Source organism: Halichoerus grypus, chromosome 4, assembly GCF_964656455.1.
Source record: "Halichoerus grypus chromosome 4, mHalGry1.hap1.1, whole genome shotgun sequence".
Lineage (NCBI taxonomy): Eukaryota > Metazoa > Chordata > Mammalia > Carnivora > Phocidae > Halichoerus > Halichoerus grypus.
Window position 1 is genome coordinate 131,048,837 of NC_135715.1, and position 23,575 is coordinate 131,072,411.

Below are 23,575 nucleotides of genomic sequence, written 5' to 3' on the forward strand. Positions count from 1 at the left end.
TCTCTTTTCCAGAAGATAACAAGTCTCTTAATAGAATCAGAGACCCAAGTTTGAGCTTTAGATTCTGCTGGTTCTTTTACTTTGGTTACAAATGGTTAATCACCCTGCAGACGTTCTCCTTGTAAGATGTTGCGATGATGTTTCTTTTTCTTTTCTTTTTTTTTTAAGATTTTATTTATTTATCCAACAGAGAGAGACACAGTGAGAGAGGGAACACAAGCAGGGGGAGTGGGAGAGGGAGAAGCAGGCTTCCCGCCGAGCAGGGAGCCCGATGCGGGGCTCGATCCCAGGACCCTGAGATCATGACCTGAGCCAAAGACAGACGCTCAATGACTGAGCCACCCAGGCGCCCCTGCGATGATGTTTCTAAAAGCAATCATAAACGCACTGAAATCCTTTTCAGGCAAGCGAAGAAACTGCTGCTGCCTTACGTGGCTGTCCTGCAGTTCACTGAGAATGACAACTTGATAAACATACCTGTGTAATACTTAGAACCTCCTCGAATAGCTTTTTTTTAAGCATTTCTTTGAAAAGCTGCTCCACAATGTTACATTAGTTTCAGGTTTACAGCACAGTGCTTCAACAAATTCATACATTTGGCTACATTCACCACAAGTATAGCTACCCTCTGTCCTGATACATTGCTATTTCTCAAATTAAAAAAAAAAAAAAGATTTTTAAAATTTTTTTTAAAAAGCTATTCTGGAGCCATCTCCTCCATCCAGTGTTATAACATAATATGGATAGGCTCAAGGTGTTCACCCATCAGAAAGAAGGTTGGCTTTTGTGGTTCATTCACATCTGACATTTGATCATTGTGAGCCATGTTCTTGTCTGAAGGGAGACCAAAAATTTGAGATAGTGCCTTTCTGTGCCTTTAGGATAAGAAAAACAATGGGATTAAGCCTCCAAACTGGCAAATTCCCCAAAGATATTGAGATGATATGGATACTCTTTCACATTCCCCACTTAGCAAACCTGGCCACAGTGGAATTGCCAGACTGGTCTGAACAGCTTCTGCGAAACGTACAAATGAAATGTATCAGCCATCTAATGAGGATCAAAGGCCTGTTCCAGCCTCCCCCTTTTCCTAACAAGGGGTGAGAAGCAATACTGGGCTGTTGTTTTTTTTTTTTTTGCCAGTAGCCACTGAAGCCCTGTTCCTAATTAGGAAAATTAAATGCCCCAGACAAAAATACAAAGAATCGAAATCATTACAGTAAGTACAGATTTTGAGATTCTCTACTTGCTGCCAAGAGAAAATCTCAGGGAAAAGGAAAAATACGGTAAACCACAGGAAATAAGGATGGAAGGCTAATAGATTTGTCATTTTAATGAGTATAATATGTTTCCATATTATACCATAATATGTTTCCTTTAAAATACAATTGCCTCGGGGCGCCTGAGTGGCTCAGTCCTTAAGCGTCTGCCTTCAGCTCAGGTCACAATCCCAGGGTCCTGGGATCGAGCCCCGCATCGGGCTCTCTGCTCCGCAGGAAGCCTGCTTCTCCCTCTCCCACTCCCCCTGCTTGTGTTCCCTCTCTTGCTGTGTCTCTCTCTGTCAAATAAATAAATAAAATCTTTAAATAAATAAATTAATTAATAAAATAAAATAAAATAAAATTGCCTCTTGGGGTTTTTTGTTTTGTTTTGTTTTGTTCTGTTTTGTTGCTTATTTTTGCTTAAACACCAGAAACTGTTGACTTGGTCCAGGTTTTTGGACACTTGAATAGAATGTAGTTTGGCATAAATATTAAAGAAGCTGAAAAAAACAACCCGAATGAATTAAAATTTATTCTTTTAACGAAGCTATAAAAAGACGTATATCATTACAAAAGTTACTTCGCATACAGGGTAGTAGGGACTTGTTTTATCATGTCTTCTGTAGGGCAATAAAAGCCAGTGGCCAAAACAAAAACACTGAGTTCTCTCCAGTTCTTTAGATTGAAGCCTGAGTTGAAAGACCTGGAGGAAAGCAGTAACCACATTTCAGTAGCCCATGTCGTTGCCCAGCAAGTGAAACGCCGCTGCCTGGGCCGTATGGTGCCAGCAAATCTTCCCTACATCTGTCTACACTGAGCAGTGCACCTTCACAACATCTCATACATATTTTTGTGTCATTTATTTCATGACTTACGCACTATATTAAAATAAACCCCAGGTGACTACAGACTGGACTTCGACTCCTTAGAGGACGATATGTCATTGAACTTTCTACCCCCAAGACTTAGCACAGTGCCTGCCTATAAGAGAGAAAATTAATAATAGTATCCTAATTCATAATAAAATACATTAAAATATTTAAATATATGTATGATTTTCTTCAAATATTAAAATTAGCAATAGCATTTATGAAGCACTAATATGTGCCCAGACTGTTAGTGAGTGCTTTCCTGATATTTATTCCATTTCATTTTCATGAATCTGAAGTAGGCACATTTTTCCTGTCTTCTAGCTGAGGAAATGATTGCAGAGCAGTGATACAGCGAGTGAATGGCAGAATGTGAACTTGAGTAGTCTGACTACACGATCTATAGTTTTAATACTTCCCAATACTGCCTGCTGGTACAAGTCCCTTAACCAAATACCTTTTCAAAATATTAATGAAATCCAAACCCTTGGCAATTAAAAAATTAAAGTTTGTAGCTGCAAATTTTCACAATTGACACATAGAGATAGCCAACGTACTTCTAGTCCAAGTTGACTTCCTTTATATGATATATTACTTCAAGGTGCTTCACAGGAAGCGCAGCTAGGATGAAAGATAACCAAGACCTCATCCGCACAACAGAGCATGGAGCTCCACTTAGACCAGGGAGATCCAGCCCACGAGGCTCCCTTATGTCATACCTGACCTGACGCCCAGAACTTTGATGGAGAATCTCCAGATAGCTATCCTCAATACTTGATAGCTCAAATCATGATTGGAATTGGCTCATCAAACAGACTACCAGGTCGTGCTAATTTCAACCTCTTAATAACTCCCTAATTGTGCTGATGATACTATGTATTATGTAAATGATATGGACATTCATTATAGAATAAGCTTTGGGATAAATAATCTGGAAGACTTCAAACAAAACATGGAACTGTTTCATGCTGCCATTGTAAAGGCCTCCAGATGCTATACTATTCCTATCCCAAGAGCCAGAAGGGTTGACTTAGTACTGTTCTGTGGATTTGACCCATAAACTGCAGGTTTCGATTGCTTGTATTGTTCCTCTGAAATATTAGTGGCCCGGGAATAAGTAGTAGTTGCAGATTAATGAGCCAGGTTGGGAAGTTATGGCTGTCAGCAGCACTGTGAGTATGATTTCAGGGACTCCAGGCAGCAGATTATTGTTGGTACCTCTATTCTCTGACAGTGCAATTGAGACATGTGAAGTTTCTAGGACAAGGCTTACAAAACCAAGAACACTGTCATCTGTTCTAATATTCACATCACTGGAGTCTCTGAGAATGCTAACAGAATAAACTTGGGAAATGCAGGAAGTCTGTTAGACTAAATATCCGACAGTGGAGGGATTATTACATAAATAAAATACGTAGTAATTGAAAATAAAGTGAGGGTAGGTAATGGTATGCAAAGGTGTTGATGATGCTAAAAAAATAACACATGAAAATGTCATTAAAACATGATCCTATATTTATAATTAAAAAAATATATGATGCAAATAAAGATCTGCATCTACTTGTCAATAGTCCTTGTATCTACTTGATAGGATTATGGGTGGTTTTTATTTTCTTCTTTTTGTTTACTTTGATCCTCTAAAAATCTGTCTTGAGTATGTACCTTTTTTTTTTTTTTTTTTTGGTCTTGGGTATGTATCTTTTTTGTACTACTAAAATAAAAGTTTTCTCAAAAGCAATATAGCCTTAAAATACACTGTCAGAAAAGTTAGGAAAATTAAGAGTTACAAGATACGAGGCTTACAATAATTTTTTTAAAAATAGATACTCTAATAGGATTATGCTCACCCCATAAAGTACTCAAAAGTCTGTGACCAATCTGCCTTTCTTTAGACCCTTTTTTTAAGAAACAAAAATACAGTAACAGTTATGTGATGACAGTCATTTACAATTCCAAAAGGGCAGTCACGGAACGTCTTAACTGTCCAATAGCACACAGCATCTCGAACTGTGTTGCTAAGAAGCATTTGGTAAAATCAAAATTCAGCATGCCATTTTATGTCTGTCTTGAGATTCTCAAAGGAATAGATCATATTAAAGGCCCTGAGCAGTCCTGCAGTAAATTAATGTGTAAACTTCATTTAACCCAGTGTTTCTGCCTATTAGCATCTCACCACCCAAAGTAATAAGTATATTGGAATACAGTCTGGTGACAAGGCAGCACTTTGAAAAACTTCTTCTTTCATACCCCATGAATACATTACTCCTATTGGGCATTTACTTATTTGCTTAGGTTTCTGACCCAAGTGGAAGATAAATAATAATCCTGATTTCTGACAATTGCCCCAGGAGCCATGCCCTAGAGCTCCCGAGGCACCCAGAAGCATTGGCACTTCTCTGTTAGTCTTCTGGGACTGACATATACCTAGGAACTGCGGAGCTCATTATTACTATTGCACTTCATGCCTTGAAAATTTTTCAGTTATCAGAGGTTATTCTTTGCTCCATTCCTATTACCCAAAATGCATATTTTCCTCTTGAATCTGGCAACATATGACCACTGTAAACAATTTCCAAGCACACTAAAACCAACCTAATAATGGCTCTGAAGATAATGTCCTGGAAGGGCATTTTTAGCAGTCAAGTTAGGCTGGCTCCAAACTTTTCAGTGTTTATACTCTTATCAGTAGGTTGGAAGTGACATGAGGTGAAGCATCTTGTTAGAGGATTTCATAGAACACAGTACGGTAGCTATTGCAAATAATGACGGTGACTGTGGTAACCCAAGGTGAAAAGCACTATTTGCATCACTTTATCACCCCTTGGAGATCCAATTTACACATGTTACTGCTGTAACTGGACAAGATGGATGTAATCACAAATGACCCACCACAACAGCAAGCCAGATAATTTATAAAAAATTGGTTCAGAAAGACATTCAGGAAAGAACAATTCAAGGATTTGACAGTTGACAACTTGTGAAAATTTTTGAAAAATATTCACCCCAGAAAAGGTTTAGATTCTATATTATGTTTTCTGAATTTCTCTTTTATTAATGCCAGGCTAATTGTGTGTGTGTGTGTATTGTCATTCACAGAAATTATATCTTTTTTCCAGAAAATTTATTTTTAATCTAGAACCATTACAACAAAGTCATGAGTTCAGGAATTCAATCAGAGGCAGAAATTTGCCTAGAATGGCATAGTGAAAAGGGCCAGGCATAAGAGAAGATATCATACACTCAGACTACACAACACCTTTTGGTGTATCTTTCTAGCACATCACATAAATGCTTGCTCTGGAATACAGTCCACTTATCTATGATATCTCAGCTCTCAAGAGCCTGCAACAAGGGCTCTTGTTGATGTCATCTTATTGGATAACTGTTGATGGCTATCTGTCTGGAAGCCATTCACTCAACAGTTATTCATTCATCAACTACAGTATTTCCTGCACCATGCTGTTATCCTTGGCATAGTGATAAAGATAGAAATAATAATAAGAGTAATAAAAATAGTGATAAAGTCAGAGAAAATCTTTGTCCTTATAGAGGTTACAGTTTATCAAATAAGACACAGTTAAAAACAATGAGGAAACCAGCCTAGTGATTGAGGGGTCTTTCCATAGGACATAAAGAAACAATCAACCCAAAATGCAATCAGTGGTAAAGTTATGAAAGTATATTGAAAATGAAGAAATGATGAAGATGTGGTGGAGAAAAAATAAATCATGAGCAATGACTCCCTCTGCATACTTAATTTCAGCTACATTCTATCAAGAATCCAACACTCTGCCATACCGGATGGCTCCCTATTCTTCAAGTAAATCAATTTAACACCTTTGTTTCTTTGCAAACGTTTTTCTCTTACCATTGAATGTTTCTTCCCCACAACCAATTTTTCTCCTATTGAGATTTCTCTATTCACTTTTTAAAATTTGAGATCCAAGTGAAATTTGTGTCTTCCATGAATGTAACCCAATCATCCATATCAAGAATTAACTATATCATAGTTACCAGATACCATAAGTCTAATTATTCCTTGTTTCTTCCCACATAGATTATAGTTAATATAACTATAAGCTCCTTAAAGGAAGGGAATTTGCATTTTAGTTTGTGTATTTAATATAACATATATAAATTTTAATCATGGGATTATCAAATATTATGAATGAGTAAATGCAAACAAAAGCACAGTGGTTCCTTTCAGTAATCCTCCTTCCCAGGGGCTTCTGGGTGGCTCAGTCAGTTAAGCATCTGACTCTTGGTTTTGGCTCATGTCATGATCTCAAGGTCATGAGATAGAGCCCTGCAGTGGGCTCCGTGCTCAGGGAGAGTCTGCTTGAGATTCTCTCTCTCCCTCTTCCTCTGCTCCTCCCCACCCTGTGTGCATTCACATTCTCTCTCTCTCTCAAATAAATAAAGAAATCTTAAAAAAAAAAAAAGTAATCCTCCCTCCCAAAGGGGGGAAAAAGAAAGAATGGAGAATAATGAATTGTCAGCATGTCTTCAGACTTAGGAGTAAGCACATGTATGATACCATGTGTAATTATACAGGTAAAATTAAGACATCACAAAAAAGAACCAAATGCATTTTTAGCAATTTATGAGAGTGTATTTATGGCGGCCTATTTTTAAATGAAGGCTGAATGGTTTTCAATTAATTCACCTAGAAGAAAGGTGCACAAGGGTTTCCTGAAAGGGATAATCAGTTGTCATCCAGGGCATCTTGTCCTAAGCAAGATCACAACAAGAGGGCCATGTGACATCCAGCCAAAAGACACATGCCATACATTTTTAGACAACATTGAGAGAGAAAATAGAGTTTTTAAATATGACTCTCAGTTCAAAAGGCTGCTCCTTACATGGGCAATGCTATACAGCATTTCCCAAGATGAGTATAGCAGGGACACATTCATTTTATGGTGGTAGGTAGTTCACCTAAGCAATGCTTAAATGTCCAGCAATTTATAAGCCACTTTAAAGCTTACCATGTATCTCACAACCAGCCTGAAAATTAGATTATCATCATTTCATTTTATACCTCAAGAAGTAGAGAGAATGGTATGGTTTGGGGTTCTTAGTTACAAAAAAACAGAAGCCGCTTTACCAGGTAAAAGAGAAGGGAATTTATGGAAAGGCATTAGGTAGCTCATGGAATTTCTGGGAGGCAAGACCCACATGTGGTTACTAACCAGCCAGAGCAGCTTGGCCATGAACGGCACAGCCCAAATGGAGCTTGACAATTCTTTAGAGCTGTTTTAGGGGGCACAACATTGCTTCCACTGCCTCTCCTCACACCTCTGATGTCACATTTGGAGAATGGAAATTCTATCACAGCCGTTGGAGAAAAACCAGACACTTTTGTCCCTCCATGCGCTTTCCAGTCCATCCAAATCACTGGAAAGAAGCTTCTATCTTATGTTGCTCAGCCCTGCATCTATGTCTTGCCCCGAGGCATCTGATTGCTAGAAACTGGGTCCTATGCCTTTATCCAAGTTGTAAAGAGACCTGAGAAATTTAGTTTTGGACTTCAGCTTCTTTTACAACTGGCCCATTTCCTGGAAGAAAAGCTAAAGGGGAATTGGAAAAGAAATAGATTGGACTAGCTAAACTACCAAATCTGCCCTAAAAGGAGAATTTACTTGACTACAGTCATATAGCTGGTAAGTGGCAGAGCCTCAGATGCCAAGTTATACGCTCTTCCCAAGATAAAATGACTGCTTCATTATGGCAGAGATGAGTGCCTCATCTGACCTTCAAAGCTCAATTAAAATATCCCTTAAGATCAACTGTTTCCTTCTGACCTAGAATTGTCTGAGCTTTAAACACCATTATTGGTAGGGTTTTCTAGATATCTTAATATCGTGAAGGGAGTAGCCTTATGAATGGAGCTGTATCCTTCATCCTTTCTCAGGTTCTCATTAAAAAACAATAACTATGCATTTACACTAGGGAACTAAGGATCTCGGGGCCAGAAAGACCCTTGAGCCATGGTGAGATGCACAGCAGCCGTGAGTCCATTTTCCCTACCTTCACATTATTCCACAGAAGTAGGAAAAACAAAAATTTTTAAGATGACTGCATGGAAAAAGTGAAATGTAGGAGATGGCGTATAGACCCACACATTACAGTTTAACAGATTCGTGTTCACATCCAGGTTGTTGGGGTTTTTTTAAAGATTTATTGGATTTAGAGAGAGAGCATGCATGGGAGCAGGGGAGAGGGACACGGGGGGCAGGGACAGAGGCAGAGGGAGAGAGAGTGGAAGCAAACTCCCCCTGAGCACGGGGCCTGACTCAGGGCTCACTCCCACGACCCTGAGACCATGACCTGAGCAGAAATCAAGAGTCCAAGGCTTAACCGACCAAGGCACCCAGGCGCCCCCACATCCAGGTTTAATTACTCACTAGCTGTGTGACACTGGGGCAAGTTGCTTACTCTTTGGGCCTCAGTTTCCTCTTTTGTATAATGGGAACAAGGATACCTATTTCTTATAATTGTTAGTAAGACTATACGTAAATTATGGAGAACATTGTAAGTGTGAGTAAGGCAGAGAAGCAATGATGTGTCCTCTAAATACATAAATTATATATACAAATAGTTATTTGTAAAGCATTTTATATAGTCCTAGCAAATAGTATTGGTTAAATAGAAACTATTGCTTAAAATATTATTTCAAAATAATTAATATCATAATCTTGATTTAACAAATTTGAAAAATGAAATGCTATGCTAATCTACCCAGTCATAAAAATGGTTACACTTTTTTTTTTTTTTAGGCAATCCAGAATATTGATTTATTTCCTCTCCCCTCAGCCTCACATCCTAGAAGTCAATCTTTTTCCCCAAGAACCTCCTGAAGGCCCCTTTCATGTCCTTATTCCATAGGCTATAGACGAGGAGATGAGGGGGTTCATCATGGGAGTGGTTACACTTTTGACTGAAGAGATATGATAGTGAATAATGACAAATGAGATTTTCTTCCTCTAATTTCTGAGATACATTTGTATGGCTCATGTGTTTAAAAAAAAAAAAAAGTCTATTTCCTTTCACAACTGACCTGTTTCCAATTATACTTAGAGACCTTTCCTAAATTCTACTTTTATAGAATTCAAACTGTCTGATGGTTTTCAAATAATATAAGAAGGGAAAGGGAAAGCAAATAGCTTGATATCTCTTTAAAAAGTCACCTGTACCATCTGTCTAGGACTTACTGGAAAAATGACTATTAAAATGCAGTCTTAAAAAAAAAATAGCCTCAGAATTTCATGGAAACTCATCTCTAATGGGCCAAGTAAAAACGTGCTTTGAATGGGACTTTACAACATTTTAACAGTTTCAGAAACAACCTGAAATCTCCAGTATAAGGAAGAATAAAACTTTTACATGTGTAGGTGAACAAAAAGCACAAAATCATTTTTTACCTTTTGTTGTCTTTAACAAAACCTGTCCTCTATGACTGTTAAGTTTGTCTATGATACAAACTTCTTAACTTAAGAAATTGAACTCAAACACGTGTTCTGAAGTCTATTTTCTACAGGAAAAAGAAAAAGCAGGAAATAGAAGGAAGGCAAATACCTCTCTGCTTTGGTACAAACTTACATCTATACCCCGTCCGAGAGAGAGAACCGTGCTGAAAATGGGAAGGGATGTCAAGTTCATTGGTCTCTGACCCACCTTTCTGGTGAACGCTGCTAGAAAGCTGACAGCAAATGCCTTTTTCTAGAGAGCAAGTTCCCCATGCTAACGAGACTGGAGGGAGGGCTGAGTCCCAGTGTGGAAAATAGGAAGAGCAGGCAAAGGACGGGTGAAGAGAAAAAAGCACAAAGACCACCAGAAATGTGAGCAGAGAAACATGAGGAGTGAAGTAAGGAGGAATCCTAGGCAAGAGTTGGAAGAAAAGAGTGACTAAGTGTGTCAGGGAAGGTCTCAAGGCTTTGCTCAGAATGGTGTCACATGCCATGTGGATAGATTGCAAGAGTTAAATAGGTGAGGAAATGGAGAAAAGCATGAGAGAGCACTTATTTAGGGGCTCTGGATATGAAATGAAAGAGAAAAATATGACAATAATTGAAAGTGATGCCAGGGTCAAGAGGTTTTGTTATTGTTATTCTCGTCATTTTTCTAAGCCCTTCTAGAGACGAAAGAGCCAATGGGAAGGAAAGACTGGAAATACCAAATACTGCAGAGAAGAGCTCTTCGTCAAGTGGGTTGAGAAATCATGGACTGGTGCAGAATTTCTGATCAGTGAAAGTTAATGCAATTTTGAAACTAAGAGAAATTTTTAAGGAGGAAAATATTTCCAAAGAGACTTCATGGCAGAACTACAACTTGATTCTTTTTCTGTTGTCAATCCTGTGCTTTGTCCAGAGAAGCAATGTCTCTTTGACAAGAGACCTTACCCCACAAAATCTAAAGGCTCAGGATTAAGAATAAAGATGGCAGATGATTGTGGACAGCTGATGCAGTGGGGAAAGGAGAATGGTGAATTGACACAGGAATGAGAATTGAACCTCAGAGGCATTGGGGGAGATTAATCTTGAGCCCTGCCCATGGAATCCAAGTGAGAGGAGTCCAGTGTAGCCTCAAACAGATTCAAGAGCTACATAAGGTGGATTGTGGTGAAGAGTTCAAGGCGCCAGTAGGATGAACCCTGGCAGGCTGGGTCTCTAACCATTGGGGAAATAAGAATCTTTAGCAAAAAGGAAGTTGTAAAAAGAAGGGAAGGTATAGAAAGGGAAATCTCTAGCACCAAATAGCATCTGGTGAAGTGAAGCTGAGCAAGAGTTTGGTAAATAGCTTGTGGGAAGCGATGCTGGGATTGAAAAAGGTAAGGACTGTGAAGACCCAATATGGGTGACAGGATGAGAATGGCAATCAAGGGCAGTATTTTTCACATGACTGGCCAGTAGGTACTAATTTAAGAAAATTATACCCAAAATCACAGATTTCAAAAGCAAAAGGGTGTGGTTAAAAAGCTACTCTGCCAAATAAAACTCCTTGTCACCCAGGCTTTCCTTTGGGTGAATTTCTAGAGCAATTCACAAAGCATTCTAATGCTGAAAATTGCAAAGTCCCTTAGCCTAGTGATGAAATGACCATATGCCTTGTAATATTACATTGTGGATAGGTTCTATTACAACCTAGCTAAGGTTCTATTACAACCTATGAAGGAAAAATGATAAATCTTGAATTGGCTTTGTCTTAAAATCTCTACAATTATCATGGGGTAGCCATTTCAGACTATCTTAGCATACATAGAATGTTAGTGATGACTATGTAAATGCTACTCAGAGGGCTATTTAAATCTGGTAGATTTTTGATATTCTAAAGTTATATTTGAAAAAAATCTAATTCTTCATCACATTAGTGCTAATAATAATCATAATATTTCCTCTAGCTTGTGTACCCCTTTTCCACAGAAGTACAAGACCTCTTAATATACACATTATAAGATGCAATTGAACCTTCTTATGAAAACAGTCAACTGCCAAGCTTTTTTCCCCCTTTTTGAGTATCAGCCAAGTAAGAAAACTGCTCTTCCACCAGTTAGTCAAGATGCATTGACTGATTGTTGCTCGTGAAACATTTTATAGGCGATCCTCTCTGGATTTGTCTTTTATTTATCATGTTTATATTAATAATGACAATACTCTTCATTCATGTAGCAGTATTTAGCTTCCAGAGCATTTTCAAATACAGTATCTTATTTGATCCATACTGACCCTGCAAAGTATGTCCAGATGTTATCATTCTCATTTTATAGATGGGGAAACAAAGGTAGAGGGATGCACAGAGTCCAGAGTGGATGACTAAACATCTGAAGGTTGAATCCAGCTCTTCTGGTGCCATAAGATTGACTGCCTACAAGATAATTTCCATGACAGCAGCTACACAAAATTATTTTTGGCTATTATGTATTCTGATAAACTGATACTGCATAAAGGGGCATTTGAGTTAGAAAAGGAAACAAAAGGAAAATAAGAATTGCAAGTTCTTTTCCATATGATGTTATCAGTTCCCTCATGGTACTATCATTCTTTGAAATATGACCTAAAATATTACCTCTCTGGGATGGGCTAAGAAACATCTCCTTAGACATTGTAAATTTTAGATAGCAATACACTAACATCTTTCTGGTTTCTAACAATATCCATTTATATCGGCTTCCCCTCCCCAAAATAACAGGCGAAATGAATACTCCTTTTTGGTATTGCAGAGCTCATCATTTTTAAATTCTCCCAGCTGCTGTTTATATGAGTAGGATGTCTTTCCTCTCCTCCTCTTCCACATCTGTAATAAAACATCCTGGTGTTTCTTTCCCAGCAGAGAAGCCCTACCCAAGGTCCAACCACATTGCCAGGCTCCCAGTCTCCTAAAATTAAATAAGTGATGGCTCTGCCCATCTTTAAAAAATGTGTCTCATATAAGGCCGTCAAGGCACCATATCCATCACTGTGAAGGAAGCCAAGCATTTATTTAAAATAATGAGACATCCTCATTTTCATTTTTCCCTGAGAGGATTGTAGCAATGTTTAAAAATTCTCTGAATTCTAGAACTAGGGCAACACATTGATTTGAAGAAAGCTATAATCTTCTCCTCTAATTTGAAGTGCACTTTTTCTGCAATGAAATGGAGTGTAGCTTTCAGAATAGCAAGAGCCCTAAGCCCACACAAAGACATCCTCATCCTGACCACTCCTCTTTCAAGTTGGCCCCGTTCTTCTGAGTGCAGGAATTTATAAAGACCTTTTCAATAAATTTCAAGGTATATTGAACTAAAAGGAGAAAGGTTCAAATAATCTCTTCCAGCTTTGGGAGGGAAATGATTTCGACTGCCAAAAGATGATGAATATTACCTTTTGCTTTCTGCCACGTCCTTGTTGCAAATGATCTGTTGGGCGAGTTCAATTATGGGGTCTCCGAAAGGATTCATGATTAATTTTTTTAAAGGAACAAATTAGCTCTTGGTCTTTCTGAGGCAGAGGAGTCAGAACACTTACTTCTATGAACATTCAGGGATTTCGACGTCTGTGGGCACAGTGCCTTCCACAGCCAAGGAGGCTTACTTCAAAGAAAGGCTAGGAGAGAAAGCCAGCCCTCTGCGATTTGGAGAGATAATAAGTTAGCAAGCTGTATAACATAATGGTTTATGAAATTCTTCCTTCAAGGACCATTATCTAGTGTTAATAGTGCTTTATTTCTTCCTCTCCTGTGCTTATTTAGAGCATAATTATAAGAGCGAGAGGAAGGGAGGGAGTTGGGCATCAAGATAACCATTTGCCAAATTAATGCAGCCGAGTAGAATCTCTGGCCTTTGGGGCTCGTTTATCAATTAGTTCTGTTGCGGTCTGAGTTCTTGTATTTCCCCACAGAATGAAGATTCTTTGATTTCCCTCATACGCCAGCTCTGAGGAAAGTCACTTGAGATCAAAACATTTCTCAGACAGGATCTCTTTTCCCCTCCCCAGTATCATGATGGGCTGTATGGCCAGCTTCTCATCCATTTCAAGAGCTTTTCATAAACACGAGTGGTTAGCCCTTTCTCTCCCTGCCTTCTCGTTTCTTTATTTTTTTTTCCTGAATTTCTGTCTTCCTTTTATTCCTCTCTTTTAACTGGTTGAAATTGGGTTGATTTTTTCCAACGGGTTTCTCTTTTGGACCATGTTTTAAAGTGACTACATGGATTTTAATGTTCAAACCACTTTCGTAGTACCATATGGTCTCTGAATATTCAAAATTGGTACTGAATGATAGGAATGCTGGTAGTTTGAGGTGACACTGGAGAATTGTCCTTATTCTCCAGAAACCAAGTCAGTTTCTTGGGAATTGTTGACCCCAACTTTCTGGGAAAGGTGCCACCGTCCTGGCTTCATTTTCCCAACTAATTATGGGTCAATTTTTTGTGTGTGTAGAGGGGAGTACCTCAAAGAAAAGAGAAAGCAGCAGAAGCACAGGACCATTTAAAACTATGCCACATTCTTCGTGTCATCTTATTAAAAAAATGAACTAGCTTTTTCTTTAACCTAAAAATAAGCCAAACTTTGTGTCCCTTTACACATTCATGTTTCATTCTTCTTTGAATGCTAATTACAAATTTTTCATCCTTTAAAAGTTGGTTTACCAAAACCCAAGACTTTACCTGCTCGAATCAAGAAAATAAAATGTGAAGAAACAAAGTCTTGTGGAGCCAAGTATTTCATTCCGTTGCTATCTGAAAGATAGTTATGAAGTTGTGTCTCCCCCACAAAAACCAGACATGTTGAAGTCTTAATGCCCAATACTTCAGAATGTGACCTTCTTTGGAAATAGGGTCTTTACAGAGGTAATCAAATTAAAATGAGGTCATTAGGGTAGGCCCTAATCTAATATGACTGGTGTCCTTACAAAAAGGGAAAACTGGAACACACAGACACCCATAGGGAAATGAAAATGCTGTGTAAAGATGGAGACAGAGATCTAGTTAGTGCATCTATAAATCAGGAGTGCCAGCAAATCACCAGAAGTTAGGAGAAAAGTATGGAACAGATTCTTGGTCATAGCTCTCAGAAGGAACCGCCCCACCGACATCTTCTCAGACTTCTAGCCTTGAGAACTTGTGAAACAATACGAGGAACAACAGGTGTTAGTGAGGATGTGGAGAAAGGGGAACCCTTTTGCACTATTGGTGGGAATGCAAGCTGGTGCAGCCACTCTGGAAAACAGTGTGGAGGTGCCTCAAAAAGTTCAAAAAACAGAACTACCATATGATCCAGCAATTGCACTACTGGGTATTTACCCACAGGATAGAAAAATACAGATTTGGAGGGATATATGCACCCTGATACTTATAACAGCATTATCAACACTAGCCAAACTATGGAGAGAGCCCAAATGTCCATCGACAGATGAATGGATAAGGAAGATGTTTTACACACACACACACACACACACACACAAATATTACTCAGCCATCAAAAAGAATGAAATCTTGCCATTTGCAATGACATGGATGGAGCTAGAGTGTATTATGCTAAATGAAATAAGTCAGTCAGAGAAAGACAAATACTACATAATCTCACTCACATGTAGAAAGAAAACAGATGAATATATGGGAAGGGGAAAAGAAAAAAAGGAGAGGGGCACCTGGGTGGCTCAGCCATTGAGCGTCTGCCTTCGGCTAGGGTCATGGTCCCGGGGTCCTGGGATCGAGCCCCACAGGGAGCCCACTTCTCCCTCTCGCACTCCCCCTGCTTGTGTTCCTGCTCTCGCTATCTCTCTCTCTCTCTCTCTCTCTCTGTCAAAATAAATAAATAAAATCTCTTTTTTTAAAAAAAGAAAGAAAAAAATGAGAGAGGGAAACAAGCCATAAGAGACTCTTTTTTTTTTAAGATTTTATTTATTTATTTATTTGAAAGAGAGAGAGACAGCGAGAGAGGCAACACAAGCAGGGGGAGTGGGAGAAGGAGAAGCAGGCTTCCCGCTGAGCAGGGAGCCCGATGCGGGGCTCGATCCCAGGACCCTGGGATCATGACCTGAGCCAAAGGCAGACACTTAATGACTGAGCCACCCAGGCACCCCGCCACAAGAGACTCTTAACAATAGAGAACAAACTGAGGGCTGATGGAGGGGATGGACTAAATGGGTGAGGGGGATTAAGGAGGGCACTTGTTATGGTGAGCACTGGGTATTGTGTGTAAGTGAGGAATCACTGAATTCTACTCCACAAACCAATATTGCACTATTTGTTAACTACCTAAAATTTAATTTTAAAAAAAGAATTATGATGGGGCGCCTGGGTGGCTCAGTCGTTAAGCGTCTGCCTTCGGCTCAGGTCATGATCCCAGTATCCTGGGATCGAGCCCCACGTCGGGCTTCCTGCTCCGCGGGAAGCCTGCTTCTCCCTCTCCCACTCCCCCTGCTTGTGTTCCTGTTCTCGCTGTCTCTCTCTGTCAAATAAATAAATAAAATCTTTAAAAAAAAAAATAAAAATAAAAAAATAAAAAAAGAATTATGAAACAATAAATTTACCCAACTTATGGGACTTTGTTATGGCCACCTTAGCAAACTAATACATATAACCTACTAATACAAATAATCTGCATCTCTAGAAGCTGAGGGCATTTGAACGAGTGGGCAAAAAGGCCACCACTGGGAAACATGAAGCCAAGAAGATCCAAAAGACAAGAGAGGAGCAGAGATTAAAAACCAAAAGGATTCTCCTAATGAAGCAGTAATCCCAAAGAACCAAGCAAAGAGCCAAAATGTTAGTAAAAAACTCAATTACCAGACTGGAGATCACAAGGCTTTTTGTTCTCAGCTCAAATGTCACCCCTTCAGAGAATGACCAATTCATCTAAAGTTGCTCCCCTCCCACCTCTACTCAGTCTTTATCCCATTGCCCAACTTACTTACATCACTTATCGCTACCTGAAACTATTTTTGTATTCATTTATCATGGGTTTATTTTCTGCCTACATTTCCTAGAAAGTAAGCCCCCATCTGTCTTGCCAGTTGTAGAACAGCGCCTGGCATCTCTAACAGGTGTTCAGTACGTCTCTGATGAACAAATGAAGTAGCTTTGGAAATCCAAGGGAAATCAGAACTCAGGGATATTATATTCCTTGTGACACCAGGGAGTAGAAGGGGCCTGTGCAGCCTCGCCCATGGGTGCAGGGAAGCTGGAATGACTGCCACGCCATCTCAGTGGCAACCAGGACGTAGGCACTCAGTACTGACTTGTACTTGCCGGAACCATGACGGAGAAGGACATGAGCTTGACACCCCAAACTATGCACAGTTTGCCCAAGAGATTCTACCCACTTGCTGCTGGACTGATTTCTGGTCATACAAGAGAAGAATTTTGGCAAATTTAGGAGCTTTTTAAAAAGTAAATTACTCAAAATAACAGATTATCCAATGTGATTTCTAGGAGAAACATGTGCTCCTTAAATTGAAAATTCTGCCCCATTAACTTCCTGAAAGGTGATGGTGGATAGCTACTGACGGGTTCTGTGAATGAGGTAATCTGTGATACAGCAAGGCCTCTGGGGAGGAAATCTTTCAAGTGTTAGAGGCGAATGTTTCTATTTAGAGGGATTTGAATTTAATGGATGACAAGTTAATATGTCATCAGCATCTGTGGTTGTAGTAGGGCTGCTAAAAGGAATGACAAATGCTCTGTGTGCAAGTTTGTATTTTAATACATTAACATGTCTGTTAAACAGGACTTCTTTAAATTTCATGAAACTAAGAGAACCCTCCAGAGGATTCTGCTTTGTGACATTCAGCTCCTTCTCTAGAACTTTTCAGCTGTCATTTTCTTTGCTTTTTAGTGGACTTTTGCCTTTGTGTTTTCCAGGAAGAAAACAGAATTCTCTAGCAGGCAATCTGTACAGTGTATTCGCTAGACCAAAAAACTGACCGCAATCCTACATATTTAGAAGAATCGATTGACATGTGTGCCCTGGACCCCAAATCATGAACTGATCAACTGACATAATCCCCTCATCCCCATTAGAACCTGTTCTTTATATCATAATACTATCTGCCTGTATAGCAATATTTCCCTCTGAGAAACTCCAAGGATTGGTGATGATCATTAATAGCTATAATGTTGTCGAGATAATGTAGATGTTATTTTTGCCCTTATTTTATATGTAAGGCTCCTGAGGCACAGAAAGCCACATAGCAAGTTCGGATTGTTCAAGGAGTGAAACATGGACATCTTGCTCAACACTAACTACTTCAACCAACATACATAAAATCATGCTTTAGAGTTAAATGCAGCCTGCTACTACTCTCTATTCTCTTTACTTACATTGCTGTTTCTGTTCCATAGGCCTATTTTTGTGTTTGCCTGGCCACCTGAGAAATCTATTTTGTTATAAGCAAACAGGATGCTTTTTAGTGCCCCTCGCTGTAGGTGCGCATTATCGTTAGCCACTCTTCAGATTCTAGGCTGGTTCTTTTTCCCATTTCAAATCCTCTGTTTTTATTGGTGATCACTTTCATTTCCTGGTGCCCAGGATGTAACAATACTGTGCTTACTTTTGTCCTTGTGTCTGAAAAAAATCAGTAGAAAGAGTGATTCTTTCAGTGTGTGAGTGTGAGTACATGTGTGTGTTTCGAGACTTCAGAGAAAGGGAACTGCAAAGTGTTTCTGAAGCTTTCAACAGCTGTAGCTCTCCACCCCCTCTCCCCCCGTCCCAGTTTTCATGTGCTCTTTGCAAGTCATCATTTTCTGATGATCAAGGATCCCCATAGAACTGGTGTCATGCAGTGTGTAACAAACCAGAATGAACTAGGCAAAAATTCCAGCCATGGACACACATCTAAGAAAATAAATGTGTGGATCACTGGGAGAAGAGCAGCATGCATTCCTCCCTGCCACCCTGGCTCTCCCGTGCAAGATTTTGCCTATTGTCCTAACGGGCCTCAGGAAGCTTGAGATGACTACTCACTTAGTCACCCGCTAGCTGCGTGATCTTGAGACAGTACCTCTCTTGTAACAACGTAAGGAATGAAGCTCTATAAAATACAGGGCATGGAGCGCATAGCCCAGTATCTGGTGTACTACATGCTTTTTAAAATGAGACCTATCGGGGTGCCTGGGTGGCTCAGTCATTAGATGTCTGCCTTTGGCTCAGGTCATGATCCCAGGGGTCCTGGGATCGAGCCCCGCATCAGGCTCTCTGTTCAGCAGGAGGCCTGCTTCTCCCTCTCCCCCTCCCCCTGCTTGTGTTCCCTCTCTCACTGTGTCTCTCTCTGTCAAATAAATAAATAAAATCTTTAAAAAATAAAATAAAATGAGATAAATAAATAAAGACCTACAATAACAATGGAAAGAAGTGTCATGTTCATTAGCTAAGAGAGAATGCTCATTCTTCTGTGAAAAGTGTTCTTAAATACATAAACTTTATTCATGCTCTCACCTATTTCTCTATTTCTCCCTCTTTTAGCTCTTTCTAAATCTCCCAAGTACCTGTTATTTATGGAGTCCCTTCCCCCAGAAAATCACACAGAAAAGTATCAGAGAAAACAAATTGTCACTTATTCCCTTGGGGCATAGAACTATGGGAAAAAGAAATACCTAATATGGAAAAATAAATGGCTGTTGAAATCAGTGGGCAGGATTTGGTGAAGGTAAAATCCTCCCTTGCACCCTTTAGATTGCAGAGATGGGCGACAAGCTACTCAGCTCAGTTTCTTAGCACCACTCACCATCTGACCCCTGTTTATCTCGAGAGCCTGAAACTTCACCATCACCACCCTCCTCCCCGGCACCCTGTCCTCTTCCCTTCCTCCAGGATTTGCAGTCCAGGCACACACCGTGCTTCTCACTTCATGTCTTTGAGTTTCCTCTGCCTCAAATGTCTGGTCCTCATCCAGATAATTCATACTTGCCCTTGAAGACTCAGCTTAGATAACGTTTGCATGGCATCTTCCCCGAGGCAACCTCGTTGTTTCAGTCCAGGATGGGGTGGAGGAGTATGAGTCACATCACAGTCTCTGGGAATGGCGCCTTGTGGAGATGCCGTGTGCAGTCTGCTCGACTGTGCCTGGTCTGCACACACCCTGTCCACCAGCCCACCTCTCCTGTGTCCTCTAGTAGCCTCGTGAGGAAATTTTTTGTCTCTCTGTTTTAATCATTTACAGGAAGTCTTTCCTCCTAGACCACGTGTTCCTTGAGGAGGAGTATGGGCTCTACTTCCGTTTTTCCAATACCTCACAGGCACTCATGTGAGTAGTGGCTCAAGAAGAGAGCTTGAGAGGTGCCTTTTCCAGTGACTATTTTTGGTATACCAGCTTAGTAATAGATGACTCACAGTTTAGTAGGAAACTGTGAAAAGTAACAAGGGCTCTAGGATGACAACAGCAGGCTTATAAGAATCAGATACTAGCCTGGAACAATGACGGAGAAAGTTTGGTTTGAGACTCAACTCACACTCCTTTGGCATTCAGTTGGAGCTGCCGTCTGTATATCCCAAGCTGAGAAGCCCTTTTCTAAACTCTATTGCTGGCTTCTCACTTCGTTTCGCTTGCTATTTAAAGTTTCAAAGCTTGCTGCACATCACGTCCTTTATATCAGCTATGGTGCACCTTAGAGCGGACATTTCCTTCAGGAGCCAAGGATACTGGAGCTTCTATTTAGAAAGTACTTATTATGGGTTGGATGAAGCCCTGCCTATGCCTAGAGTCATGCTGCTTGAAGCCTTTCTAATATTCATTTAGTTAGAACTGTAACCACACTGAGTTATTGCTGGTCTCATATGGATCATATATTCACAGGCAGCTCTTGGCTTTGACAAGAGGATGTGTGTTATCTCTGCTATTGCCCATCATGTCTTTTCATTTCATTATGAATATTGTGCTTGGAAGCCTGATTTTCAATCTATAATCCCAGTTAAATTCTTTCAACACAGTCTGTCCATTTAAGGGCATAGTTTTCTTTGAAGCAGACCTTGTTGAAGTCAATATCCATGATCTGCTATCTCTGTCTTCCAGGGCCACCACATTTTGCTCTAACTGGGAAGGAAAAGACAATTTTTAACATGAATGAACTTTGTAGCCTGGCATATATTTTTTTACTGGCATGAGAGCAGCTCAAGTTCTAGAAAGAATTAGAGTTCCGAAGGACAACTTTTTAATGTGAACCAATTAAAGTGTTCTTTCCATCTTCACTGGGTCTGTGGCTCCAAGCTCAATTGCGTCTCTTATTATACTGCTGCTGTGTTTACTGACAAGTGTCACTACATAAACAGAATTGAAAGGGGCCAGCATAATTTCATCAAGGGAACATCAGGGTGAATTGCTGAAAAGCACAACACGTGATACCATTTAGATCAACTCGAAAATGAATGCCGCCAGCTGTCTGAAAGGCCCCTTGGGTGATGGTGTCCATGCCTGAGGGTAAGGCTCTTCTTCATGTGAAGCCTCCTAGGAAACTGAGAATTAGGGACCAACATTCATGAGAGCCGAAGTTAGGAAAAAGTGAGGAAAAGTAAGGAATTACTTGTAAGTCAGAGCCCAGGGAGACCGTTTGAGCAGATTTTCCAGTGGTCATGCACACATTTTCAAATACAGGGCTAGAGAAAGCAGAGGGATGTTGAGAACCAACTACTTCATCAGAATCGAGCCAACAAATACTCAGGCTTAGAAGTGTGGGAACGAGATAGGAGGCCCTGTGTGAGGCTCTCCTGCTTGAAAGAAGACTTCAGTGTCAGAAGGTTTGTAACAGCGAAGAGGTCCTTTTGTGAAGAGGGGAAAAGTCTTTTTTAATTACTAATGTTCCGTTTACTTCATGTTCCCCTAGAGCCTATAATCTAATACTTGTTAATTGGATATGAATATACATAAATAACCTCTATCCAGGGGAGGAAAGGGAGGATGGTGGTGTCAGGAAGTTTTCAGTAGTGGTGGCAATGAATGATTACGTTTACGATTTGAGTCATCATGGGTAATTCTAACACCCTTATTATGTTTATTTGAGGATGTGAAGTGACTAAATAAATCTGAACGACAACTGTACTTTATTGATTTTGCAGAGTTAAGAGGAAGATTTATGAGACATGGAACTTTCCATCAGGTTTGGAAGAAAGTAAAGGGAACGCAGAGATGCCAGACCACCACTAAGACCCATGGACAATCCCGCACTCACACTTCTCTGTCAAATTTTAAGATTTATTAGTAATATGCTGCCTTTGCAAGATGAAAACAAACTAATGCCAAGAAGGCATATTCTTCCATATTTGCAATAGACGTGCTCTCAAGACAATGGCTTCAAAGGTCTCCTGTCTCTATGTTTTGACAGTTGTGTGCTGGGCCAGTGCCCTCTGGTATCTGAGTGTAACTCGTCCCACTTCTTCCTACACTGGCTCCAAGCCATTCAGCCACCTAACAGTTGCCAGGAAAAACTTCACCTTTGGCAACATAAGAACTCGACCTATAAACCCACATTCTTTTGAATTTCTTATAAATGAACCCAACAAATGTGAGAAAAACATTCCTTTCCTTGTTATCCTCATCAGCACCACCCACAAAGAATTTGACGCCCGCCAGGCAATCCGAGAGACGTGGGGGGATGAGAACAACTTCAAAGGGATCAAGATAGCCACTCTCTTCCTCCTGGGCAAGAACGCGGATCCTGTTCTGAATCAGATGGTGGAGCAAGAGAGCCAAATCTTCCACGACATTATCGTGGAGGACTTTATTGACTCCTACCATAACCTTACCCTCAAAACACTAATGGGAATGAGATGGGTGGCCACTTTTTGTTCAAAAGCCAAGTATGTCATGAAAACAGACAGTGACATTTTTGTAAACATGGACAACCTTATTTACAAACTACTAAAACCCTCCACCAAGCCAAGAAGAAGGTATTTTACTGGCTATGTCATCAATGGAGGGCCAATCCGGGACGTCCGCAGTAAGTGGTACATGCCCAGGGATTTGTACCCTGACAGTAACTACCCACCGTTTTGTTCGGGGACTGGCTATATCTTTTCAGCTGATGTGGCTGAACTCATTTATAAGACCTCACTCCATACAAGGCTGCTTCACCTTGAAGATGTCTATGTGGGACTGTGTCTTCGAAAACTGGGCATACATCCTTTCCAGAACAGTGGCTTCAATCACTGGAAAATGGCCTACAGTTTGTGTAGATATCGCCGCGTCATCACTGTGCATCAGATCTCTCCAGAAGAAATGCACAGAATCTGGAATGACATGTCAAGCAAGAAACATCTCAGATGTTAGGATTTTTACCAATGTAAATACATTCCTTTTCTTTTTTAAGAAATGGGGCCTAGGGTGTTGGTGTTTTATTGGTGTCACCAGGGGAAATGAACCAGTGTAGGGGTTTTGTAAAAAGCTTTTTTCTTCCCGCTCCTAGTTTCTTTCTTGGATTACCAATTTACAAGTGTTAGGCTCTGGTCATAGAAACAACACATGAGTTAGAAGGGCCAGATTTCATTCTCAGGTCCTGAGGCATTGCGTGTATCTCAAAAAGTAACATCCTAACAACTGCTAGGATTTACATACTCTGCATCTGAGATAAAAATCTGGTTCTGGGAAACTGAGACTCGAGGTAATGCCTTCATATCATCTCTGCAAAAATAAAAGTAAATAACTCTTTTTCAGAAATAATACACAGTCAGGAAGACACACCCGATGTGATTATTAATATTGTGTGTGCTGTTACATTGAATTTTTACATCTCTTGCCATGTAATGTGTACAGTATTTGCGGTTCCACCAAGACATGAACTTAGGCCTGGCAGGGAGGCTGCAGCTAAATAAATGGAAATTTAAATTTGAAAAGCAAATATTCTGTATGGTTGGAAGACAACTGTGCTTGCTCATCCGAGGATTAAACCTGGTCATTGGGTGGAATGTATATAAAATGCTACTTAACAAAATAAACAAGAGATTTGCCGGCGCGGGGCGGGGGGGGGGGGGGGGGGGG

General features: G+C 40.1%; 1 protein-coding gene across 2 annotated transcripts in view; it reads left to right on the forward strand.

The window, feature by feature from the left end:
• Positions 1-23,240, forward strand: part of B3GALT1 (beta-1,3-galactosyltransferase 1) — a 507,740-nt gene extending 484,500 nt beyond the window's left edge. For both annotated transcript variants that reach the window (XM_078070940.1, XM_078070942.1), the window contains one exon: positions 21,658-23,240. In XM_078070940.1, the coding sequence (XP_077927066.1) occupies positions 21,887-22,867 (981 nt within the window). In that variant the 5' untranslated portion in view covers positions 21,658-21,886 and the 3' untranslated portion in view covers positions 22,868-23,240. The remainder of the gene's footprint in view (positions 1-21,657) is intronic.
• Positions 23,241-23,575: the final 335 nt, after the last annotated feature.